We start from the raw sequence: 11170 nt of genomic DNA, 5'->3' as shown, positions 1-11170 counted from the left end.
ATTGGTGGCAAGTGCAAAGTCAATTGAGAACTAGTTTGCAAAGCGAAGGAATATGGAGGTCTTGCATTTTGAATCTTGGGAAGTTTGCCATTGCTCATTGGATGGGAAGTTTAAAAAGAAAGGAATGTCCATGTTTTTAGGAACAAGGCGGCGTCGGTGGTGATCATTACATGAAACATCAACGATGAAGTGTCTCTCTCTGCAGGGCCGGTCCTGAGATTTCAGGGGCCCAGGTTGAAACTAAATCTAGGGCCCTTTTTTACTAGAGACCTAAACATAAAGACAAATAAGTATAGCAAAAAATATTTTGAATCGCTAATAAAAGAAAATAGAACAATTTTCACTTATAAGTCTCTCTTTACTAATGTGTTCAGTAGCTTTATTGTTAAATTTGTTTCCTGGTTTATTTTATCCTAATCAGCTACAGTGAAAACTCATACACAGTCCAGACTAATGGATGATTTTGTTCGCAAAAAGAAAAGACTAATGGATGATTTAACTGCCAATGATCACTCACGTTGTCATCCATTTAGATTTCAGACTAGCGTGTACCTCCATAGCAATTACCAGCAAGTTGCCAAACAAAAAATCAAACCCAATTTTATCTATCCATTAACAATACTCATAAATCGATTATTAGTATCCAATTGCAACAGCGTAGAGGCCATGTCGATGATCATTCATATCATTATGATAAAATTTCCTAGCTAGGTCATAGACTATCAGTACAAATAATGATTAGAGACATACCTTTGCTTCTATAATTGTAATCGTGCCTTAACAGTACGATCTAGCCTCCGGGCGAGTCAGTGTTGTCTTGTGCGAGGTCATGCTCACTATCTCCGACAGTCCAGCCCTCCTACGAAATAGATCTGCTCTGACCTGAGACGGCACCATGCACGCATAGTAGATGGATATCAAGCTTCCCGATCTTGATTTATTCTTCACGATCACGATTTTGATCTATTCTTGTTCATGTGTGGCATTGTCACTTTCCATTAGTTATGTTTTTCTAATTTTCTCACAAATTAGGTGCATAACTTTAGGCCTGTGGATTAAGGAAGACATTTTTTGCTAGAAGATTAAGTAAGAAAATAAGAGCGGATTTTTTTATCATAACTATGCCGAATTAATTGCATGCACTAACTGCTCTAGTAATCAATCACAAGGGCCCTGAGTCGTACTACTAGCACACGAATGAAGGAAGGTGAGAAAAATCTGGGAAAAGATAACAGGAGTTGGACGTCCATTTTCTCTCGTTGGAGTACATAAATCAAGGAAAAGATCGCAGGAGTGGGTAAATACATCGTCATTCTAGGCTAGGCGCTGGCCAACTAAGAGCAGAACTGGGGGGCCCTTGGCACATGGGGGCCCGGGGCGGCCGCCAAGCTCCCCCCCCCCCCTCAGGGCCGGGCCTGCCATTGTAGGGGGCAAGCGTTTGGAGTAATGTAATACCGTGAGAGTAATTTGTTTAGATTTTTGCCGCTTTGTCGTGTGTGCGTGACAAAAACTCTTTCCTTAATTAATGAAAATGACAACTCTTTTGACTTTTTTTTCCAAAAGAAAAGGATGATTGACCCATTCGCACATTTTGTGTTGCAAGTTGGAGAGAGAGGTTCGCGCTATGTTCGTCAGACAAGTATGGTGCATGCCTAGTGCTCCACGCAGGATTTTGTGTTCCTTTATTCACATGCTTATGATCAATGTTGTATTCTGATCTGGGTATTCGATCGCATCATAACAGCTGCGACTGTTCTCCGTATGACGTCGAATGAAAAATTAGGACATTTACTCATCTGGCACCTTCCGCTAGTTAAACCCACAAGAACGATCATACCTGAACAAACCACACGTGTATCTGTACATTTTCTCAAGAAAGCTGCATTCATTGATTAAACCACGTACAAATTTCTTTGCATTATTATATCCAGACCACATTGCCTCTCTTAATTAGTACGTGGTAGTAGAAGCAGTCTGCACTTTGGTTAAGGTGATGTCGACGCCGAACTCTGGCTCGACTATGAGTTTGAGTGCTGGAGAATGCTGATAGAGTGGCGAGAGCCTGAGCGCAAACTTGGAGATGATGAGAGATATGAGTATCTTGAGCTCCGCCGTGGCGAACCCTTGGCCGAGGCAGGTCCGAGCGCCGGCGCCAAATGGCAAGTAGGAGTGCAGCTGGGGTCGAGCGTCGGAGAAGCGTGCCGGGTTGAACTCCTTGGCATCAGGACCCCACAGCTTGGGGTCAAGGTGCATGGTGGAGACAGGGATGTAGATGTTGACACCTTTAGGTATGTGTACGCCCCCCAGCTTCAGTTCCTGAAGGGCCATCCTTGACACAAACGCGCCTGCTGGGTACAGCCTCAGAGTTTCCTGAATCACCATCGTCAGCTGCATTTCCAAAGGCCAACTTCAAGTCAAGTCAGGGAGCTATCATAAGTAACAGGATCAGTTTCTGAAGATGGGGGAGCATATACATATATCATATATGCATACATTCTTCATTTTCTGCAGTGATTGGGAGTCTAGCGGACGGCCCCCGCAGACCTCCAGGACCTCTTGCCGGACCCGGTCCTGCCATTCTGGGTGCAGTCCAAGGAGCATTAGACACCAGGCAGCTGTTACAGCTGTGCTCTCGTATCCTGCAAAATATATGCTCTTGCAGTTGTCCACTATAAAGTTCTCTGCCTCGCCCAGCCCCACCTTGCTGCTGCTTGCGCTGTGAAGAATGGCACGCAGTAAATTCTTGTCCTCTCCGCTTTCCTTGACGATCTCTAGTATCAGTCTGTGCACTTGTTTGTGAAGCCCCCACGCCTGCCTGTTCTTCTTTGTAGGAAAGAACCTGCAGGCATTCAAAATCTGTTGAGCAGATCTCATTTGATCCTGTTGACATTTTATGTGTTTTTCTTGTGTGCTTTTGCTCACCGTAGGCCGGTCATTTCAGCCAGCACATTTGGCTTGGACACGGCCTTCTGCAGTTCTCTGAGCTTCAGGAAGATTTTCTTTCCTTTGACGTAGCTGCTTCCGAAGCATGTCCTGGAGATGACATCTGCGGAGTAGGCTCGAATGTCGTCGTCAATCTTGATGTCTACAGTGCCGCCACTTTTGTCGACCCTCGCTTCCCATGACTCGAGCAGCGTTTGTGCGGAATCTACCATCAGATCCACCATTCCCTGGTTTGGTTATATACAAAATGAGTCTACCTGTATACTGTATATGCTAGCTAGCTGGTCTTACATACATACTACAGCAACGCCGAATAATGCAGGATTACTTACTGTAAGTGGTCCTAATTAATTAGAATCATATCAGACACTATCTAGCTGGATCAGAGTGTTGTTTTGATTGCTGTTGGGCATGGTCCAAATGAGAACACTCACGACGCATTATCTAGCTGGAACTCAGAATGCTACTCCCTCCGATTCATATAACTTTGTACGTCCTTTGTCAACTACTAATATAAAAGCGTTTAGATTAATAAAATAATGATCTAAACGTTTTTATATTAATTTACGGAAGGAACTAATATGGATCGGACATCGGAGGGGGTGCCGTTTTTGCCCCTCTCTCTCTCTTGTTGAATTGTCACAGCGAGCGAACTAGTAGGAGTAATAAGTGGCTGTGGTTTGCTTGATCATCATCATACAAGACAGTGCTAGTAGTAGTACTAATAGGAGTAGGAGTAGATGATTGATTGATTACCTTGACCTTGTCGAGAAAGAACTCAGGCGCAATGATCTTCCTCTGGTGGGCCCATGCCTCCCCGTTGGATTTGAGGATGCCTCTGCCGAACAGCGGCTCGTGCGTGGCCTTTAGGTAGGAGCTCTTGCCGAGGTCCAGCGAGACGCAGAGGTTGATGTCCCGGACCACGTCTGGCCGGCTCACGTGAAGGAACACCACGTTCCCCATCGAGTAAGTGAACACTGGACCTGCACTTGATGCATGTTAATGAATGAATCAGAATCCCGCCCTACGAGTAGATAGATAGATAATGCATCTTCATCATACGTAGTAGTCTAGTAGAACCAAGATGAACTCAACTGTATTGTTGGGAAAATAATGAGTGCATCCCGATTCATCAATCAATCAAAAAGAAAAAAGGAGCTTGAGTTGGGAACTGATTCTTACCCCAATAATATTTGGCAATATTACTCCTGGTGCTATGTCTTTCTTCCTGTAGCTAAGTTTTATACCTTTGGCTTAGTTGTTGTTTGCTAGGTAATATGGAATAGTCGTAATCGTGCTACCTTCGAATTTAAGTCACCAAAACCCCCTTTTGAGATAGTTTACTCTGCATGTAACTATGTCAGAATCGCGATTCTGAATCCGATCGGAGATCCGTTGCTAGGATCGTGAGTCGTAGAATCTTAACTATCAGGATCGTAGAAACTTAGATTCTATTAGAAAAATCGTAGAATCGGAGCGTCTAGTTTGGACCATAAAATCGTAAGATTCTAAGACTTCGGTTACGATTATGACAACTTTGTCTTCATGCGTATTCCTTAACTACTAGACATGTCTACCGAAGGGCGTGGACCACGAAGCAATGGAGAAGGGAGCTCGGATGCCAAGGAACAATACCACTAACATGATGCGGATATGTGCTGCAGCAACAGACGATCCAATGACACCTTAAAAGGATGGACATGGGCTTGCTGCTGGAGTATCTTTACCTACTGATCTTTTTGGGTGCTTTTGTTCTTGGTCTTCTGTTCGTTCACTTTTGCTTCGGTACAACCCTCCTCCCCCACAAAACGTATAAAGGAGAATGTATATCCACGTTTTATTGTACACTATAGGCCGCCATACGTATATCCACCTCATATAGCATACGTATGACGGCCTATAGTGTACAATATGAGATGGGTATACATTCTCCTTTATACGTTTTGTGAGGGAGGGGGTTGTACCGAAGCACACCTCCTGTTCGTTTTGGTTCCCTAACCCCTGCGTGGGTGTGCTCGTGTGTGAAGCTAAACTTATGTTGCTCTCGTTAGTTCTGTTAGGGTGAGACTTTTAGGTGCCGTCGGGTTTTCGTCTCACAGCAGGTGTCTTGTATGCGAGTTTCTATGATGGGTTTTCTGACGATGCGTTAAATCCGTTTTTCTCTTTTCCGTCCCCTTGTCTCTGGTTTGAAAAAACTTTGTATTTTCATTATGAGAGTAATGGAAAGGGGTTATGCCCGGTTTATTAAAAAAATCAAAAAGAAAAAGGAGGGAGAAAGAGAGAGAGAGAAAGAGTAGGAATGTAGTATCTTAAGGATCGTTCTTGCCATTGCCATTGGGTTGCCGGTCACCATCGACGACTCTATTGGAGTAGCTCGGCGGAACGACCGGAAACCGACACGACGTTGGGCATCCAACGGGAGTCCGGGTCCTCCCGGCGAATGGCGATGGAGTCACGCCGCTTAAGAAAAGAAAAGGTGAAAGCGCAGGCCTTGCGGAATGGGACAGACGAGAGGACACAACCGGCAGCCAAGTTGAGCGGCGTCTCCATCGGCCGATCGCCTCATCAGTACGCGCCCCTTCGCGGTCACGGCAAAGCGGTGGACGAGGAGAGCAGCAGACAAGCGCGCGCGCGCGCTCTGGCTGGCGGCGGCCAAATCAGCCGCGAGCCCACGCGCATGCATGCAGGCGCACACGGGGGCGATAGCTCCCAAGTCCTCTGCGCGCGCGCGACATGGACGTGCCGGCGGTCCAATCGTGCCCTGGCCCCGGTCCACACATGATCCACCCCGGCGCCGGTGGAGGCATGGCGTTGAGGTTGAAGTTGCTGTTGCTGGCGTTGGCGTTGGGAAGCGAGAGGTGGTCTCGTACGTACGGCACACAGACCAAAACTATGTTGCGTTGCCTACTCACCCACCTGATGTGATATGTCGGGGCTGCCTACTACTGTATTCGCCTTTCTATCCTTCCCTGCTGCTGCATGGATAATCTGAATTTCTTTTTCTTCTTCTTCTACTTCTTTTTGGACCGTGTGAAACTATATTCTTCTAATCTAATCTAATCTAACCTACGCTATCGATCATGTCCTTATGACTTGATTCTGTCTTTGTGCTAGCTACGCGGAAGAAAATTAAATTTAATCCGGCAGAAGCGCACTACTGTATATATATATCAAGCATTAGCCAGTGATGTTACATGCATGCATCAAGGACGAACAGATTTATTCATTCTGGGGGAGCTCGGATGCACATGCTGCTGCGTAACTACCTAGTACTGTAGGTGGCTAGCTCACGGCTATGTCCTTTGCATCACGCCAAAGCGAGAGGATAGGATCTACAGGGAGTTCACCGCCTTGACTCATTTCAGCTCTCTACAGTTACGTGGTTTTTTTTCCTGTTCTCAAATTAAAAAAATACAGTACTACTCCCTCCGTTCCTAAATATAAGTCTTTGAAAAGATTTCACTACAATCTACGTACGGACGTATTTAGACATATTTTAGAATGTACATTCATTCATTTTACTTCGTATGTAGTCACTTAGTGAAATCTTTAAAAAGACTTATATTTAGGTACGGAGGGAGTATAATACAACAGGTACTGCATGTCCTCTCCTGTTACATCATTCGGTTTTAGTAAGGTGGGTCCGAGAGATCAGTTAAATCGTGCAAGCTGATGGCGCCCAGCTCACCTAATACTATAGTACAACAGGTACTGTATTTATCTTTGCTATCCAACAGCGTCATGCAGCAACAGGAAAGGCCGAATTCCGAAATTCAGCAGCATGAGAGCTGCACACAACCACAAGCTTAGTCGACCTGTTAACGTTGCAACTTGTAGAAATAACTTAAGATCCACATCACGGTACTACCGAATGAATGACAGGTTGATTTATTTATTCAAGGAAACGATTTTTATTTAATACTCATACTGCTCGGCTGGAACCTCATCATTGCTAGGTCCCGAGAGAGATTGCACTTGGTGATGCCAGGTTTTGAAAATGGTAAACCTTTGTTTGTTGCTATATGGAGATGCATGAGTGCCTGACAATGGAATGAATCAATCATTCGGCTATATATATATATATATATATATATATATATATATATGTATGCATTAATGTATTTATTCTGTCTTAAAATAACTGTCTTAACTTTATACTAGAGTTAGTACAAAATTATATTAAACTTAAGACATTTATTTTGAAACGGAGAAAAAGTATGTGCTAATATATGGGCTGGGCTCTGTTATCCCTCAACAACAGAAAAAACTTTTATATAAGTTCCGTCTCCCTCTCTCTCTCTTCTTTGGGGGCGACGCTGCAAATTATTTGGTGGTGGATGCCAGACGGCCGGGCGACATACATGAGAGGTGCAAATATGGAGCGGACTTGGTTTTTAAATTTTAAGGGATATATTAAGAACTGGGCTGAAAAAAGGAGACCAAATATGTATGTAACAGGAAGAAGAAGATGCTTAAAGGGTGAACAAATAAACCATATGTAAGCTGATGGCCGGAGATGCATACCATGCTCTTTTCTCCATTTCTCGTAGAAGGGCAACACGGCTGGGCGGTAGTCGTGGACGATGCGCATGCGGCCGCCGGATCGGCGAGCCGACTTTGCGGCGGCGACCGCCTCCCTCATGTCGGCCATGTTGCCGTAAGGGAAAGACGGGCGCGGGCCGCCGATGCCCTGCCTCCTGAACCCCGCGAGAAGCCTCTGCGGCACCACCCACACGGTGTAGTAGAGGTAGAGCGCGAGGGAGCACGCCCCCACGCAGCATAGGCCTAGCAGCACCTTCATCACCATGCCCACCTCCATCTCCATGTCCATCATCTCTCTCTCTCTCTCTCTCTCTTTAAGTTGTCTAACAACTTGATCTCTCTGCACTTCTCTCTGTGTGAGGAGTGTCAGAGCGTGTGGGGGTGAAGAAGTTAGCTAGCTAGGCGGAGGTGGTACTGTGTTATATGGGGGAAACAAGTGGGGAAAGGTGGTAGAGTCCAAACGCCAACTATGGCATGGAACGTCTCCCCCGAAACGAAATCCATCACCAGCAGTGAGAGTGTGGGCCGGGCCCTTGCCTAATATCCAAAGTGTCTACTGCGTTTTCTCAATCTCAGCAACAAAAAAGTGTGTACTGCGTCCGTGTCTATCCCGCGTTTTATTTTCTTCACTTTTTATATTCTCCTCCTTTTTTTATCTGCGTTTTATTTTCTTCACTTTTTATATTCTCCTCCTTTTTTTATCTGCGGTGACGAATCGAAAATTTCTTAAACCCCATAAGACATCGATCCTAAAATTCGTTTTAGTTAGCAGAAAGTTGATTTTATGGGTCAAAGCGGGCTGCGGTCGAACAGACCCCGCGTAGCCGGGAACCCGGCTACGCAGGGTCTGCTCGGCCCGCAAAGCAAAAACTTCAGATCAACCAATTTAACAGCGATTTCGATGATTGAGTTCAAATTTAAACAATAAAACATAGTTTGCGCGTAAATAGAAGCATAGTTTTTTTTACGACAAACGTAAAAAGACTTCATGCAAAAGCAACGACCACATCCATCAACATCTTGGTCGCCTTTCATCCGTCGTCATGATTTTCACTCCGCACCACCGTCATCGATGCCATCGTCGCCTATGAGTTCATCACCGACACTTGTTTCAACTCCAACAACGAAAGCATAGCAGGGCACGCTGAAAAGCATCAACGACACTGGTTCCAACTCCTGATGGGAAAACATCACCGGCACCAAAACACCCACCGGGCGCCGCTACCATCCTCCTCTTCAAAACATCTCTCTTTGTCATACCATGCTATCCTTTCGTGATGTCGTTCATGTCATCGCGGCTCAGTGTCATAATCTTGTTCTCCTCGACAAGAAGCTTGACCATGGCTTTGGTCTCACAAGCAAAAACTCTTCTCTCCTTCATGACCGCCTTGGGCAACCCCTTTTCCTTGAGCAATTACCATTTTTTTTGCTTCTCTCGTGACGTCTTCTTCGCCAACTCTTTCTTTGCCTTCAATGTCTTCGTCAACATCAACTTGTTTGATTGCATCATGGTATCTATCTTGTCCCGCGATGGTGGGGGCGACATGGCCGAGGACGAGATCTGTCGGAAGGGATTGCGCTTGCGCGACAACCACAGTGACGTGGGATGCCTGGGAGGCTTTCATGACGACGAAGAATGACCGGGGAAGCTGGACCGGAGTGGGTGGAGGTGAGGCAATGACAGCGAAGGGGGTGGGAAGCGGGAACGGCCACGCGGAAACTTTTCTCGCGCCAAATCTCGCTGCGGATAGGGAACGAGCTCGGGTTGGCCTTCCACCCCGTGAATCTAAAGATTGAGAACGAACTTTTGTCGCGCCCCGCAATTTTTTTTACAGGTCGAGGCCTGATACGGGTCTGATCGAACAATTTTTTATACGTTGACCTGTATTTTAACGATTATTTTACGGATGAAGACATTATACGGAGTTTGTTAAAGATGCTCTTATTCAGACATGCATGCGGCCTCATTTCATGAAATAGTCCGGGCTACCTGAGCTAGGAGACAGCAGCTCTCAAATCTCTCAGTCTCCTTCAATCCTATCCAGCAAAGTCGGCAAAAAATAATTCTGATGCGTGACTCCACCCACCTCTCGGTGGAATGGTGGACTTCTTGGTGCGCGGCACCCCCTCTCCCCCTGCCCTGGCAAAGCTGAAATGCGGAATTTTCACCCGCATGCATTTACGATCACGCAAATGTCCCTCAACAACAAACTTTGTGAAATTCAGAATTTATCATCTACTCCATCCGTCCTAAAATTTTTGTCTTAAAATTATCTACAAATGAATATACCAAAATACTAAAACATGACTAGATACATTCATATCTACACACATTTAATACAAGAATTTTAGAACGGAGGGAGTACAACGGTGTAATGGTGTACGTGTTGAGAAATAATGGCTGTTCGAGCTGGGTTGCATTTGTCTGTTGAGCAACTAAGATTTTTTTTATGAGCTGGGTTTGTAAAACAATTACTCTTCTCCCATGCAATGAGTGCAAAAAGGAGAAGCCCATGTTTTTCTTCTTTTGTATGACCATGTTATTGACAGTTCAGTTATTCCAAAATCTTCATATATTCGGAACGTCAAGATTCCCCTTAAGTTAAAAATCTTTTTGTGGTTTGTCCATAAAGGAGTTGTTCTAACTAAGGATAACTTGGCCAAACGAAATTGGAAAGGAAATCGGAGATGTACCTTCTGTCAGACATATGAAACTATCAAGCACCTCTTTTTGGACTGCCCTATGGCTAAAATATTATGGCGCTCAATCCATATAGCTTTTAACATAACCCCGTCGACTAGCATTAACATGTTATTTGGGACATGGGTTGACGGGGTTAATATCTTGTTCGCTAAGTTAATTCGAGTTGGAACTTCTGCACTTTTATGGGCTATATGGAACTGCATAAATGATCTAGTTTTTAACAGACAACAATCTATTAACTTTTTGCAGGTCATCTTCAGGGCTACCGCATTGATCCGCATGTGGTCCTTACTCACTCCTATGGAAACCAGGGAGCCTTTGGTTACTGGGTGTGCCTGATGGGAGATGGTAGCTCATGCTATCTTCAGCCGATATGGATGGCGACATGTTGATAGAATAGGGAATTAGTCAACTACTCCTATCCAGATATTCGGCTTGGGCGTTCATCGACTTGTAATTTATTTTACCTTTACTTTTTCGACTTTGTAACTACTTCGGATCTTTTCAGTTATTAAATAAAATGACTGTATGCATCACTCGATGCAGAGGCCGGGGCGTAGCTTCCTTTTCGAAAAAAAAAATGTTTTTCTTCTTTGAGCACATCGAAAATGTATGGACGTTAGTCAAAGAGATGAGATGTGCGGCCCACACAGATATATACTGCCAGCCAGCAAACTTGATTCGATCTTCTCTACGATCTCGTGAAAGGAGAAAAGATAAATGGTGGAAAATTACATGAGCATGGGGAGAAATCAAACATTCACCATCACATGGACCCTTTTGCATTAGGGCCAATCATTTTGACAACTTTATCTACCGGTAGCATGTAAAATTATTCACTGAATATGTATCTAGTCGGCATCTTGTTTCCCAGCGTGGTAGGTGGGTTAAACATCGTAGCTTGGTGGCACCATCACCATGGAAACAAAATATGTGACGATTCGGTAGTAATCATGCATAGTTTCACGATTTCAAAATAAG

General features: G+C 44.8%; 1 protein-coding gene across 1 annotated transcript; it reads right to left on the bottom strand.

Moving 5' to 3' along the window:
• Nucleotides 1-1813: 1813 nt before the first annotated feature.
• LOC123448726 (cytochrome P450 714B3-like) lies at nucleotides 1814-7955 on the bottom strand. Its single transcript, XM_045125707.1, has 5 exons — nucleotides 7468-7955; nucleotides 3700-3926; nucleotides 2923-3170; nucleotides 2494-2839; nucleotides 1814-2388 (listed from the first exon to the last, which is right to left on the bottom strand). The coding sequence occupies exons 1-5, from the start codon at nucleotides 7775-7777 to the stop codon at nucleotides 1951-1953; spliced, it is 1569 nt and encodes a 522-aa protein (XP_044981642.1). The 5' UTR covers nucleotides 7778-7955; the 3' UTR covers nucleotides 1814-1950.
• Nucleotides 7956-11170: the final 3215 nt, after the last annotated feature.

This window comes from Hordeum vulgare, chromosome 4H (assembly GCF_904849725.1).
Source record: "Hordeum vulgare subsp. vulgare chromosome 4H, MorexV3_pseudomolecules_assembly, whole genome shotgun sequence".
NCBI classification, from domain to species: domain Eukaryota; kingdom Viridiplantae; phylum Streptophyta; class Magnoliopsida; order Poales; family Poaceae; genus Hordeum; species Hordeum vulgare.
This window is presented reverse-complemented; position numbering and strand designations above follow the sequence as displayed.

Excerpts from the sequence above, each read along its gene's own strand:
- LOC123448726 (XM_045125707.1), bottom strand. The coding sequence starts at position 7,777 with ATGATGGACATGGAGATGGAGGTGGGCATGGTGATGAAGGTGCTGCTA. Across the intron at positions 3,927-7,467 it reads GAAATGGAGAAAAGAGCATG|GTCCAGTGTTCACTTACTCG; the intron begins GTATGCATCTCC and ends CATCAAGTGCAG. Across the intron at positions 2,840-2,922 it reads GCTGAAATGACCGGCCTACG|GTTCTTTCCTACAAAGAAGA; the intron begins GTGAGCAAAAGC and ends GAATGCCTGCAG.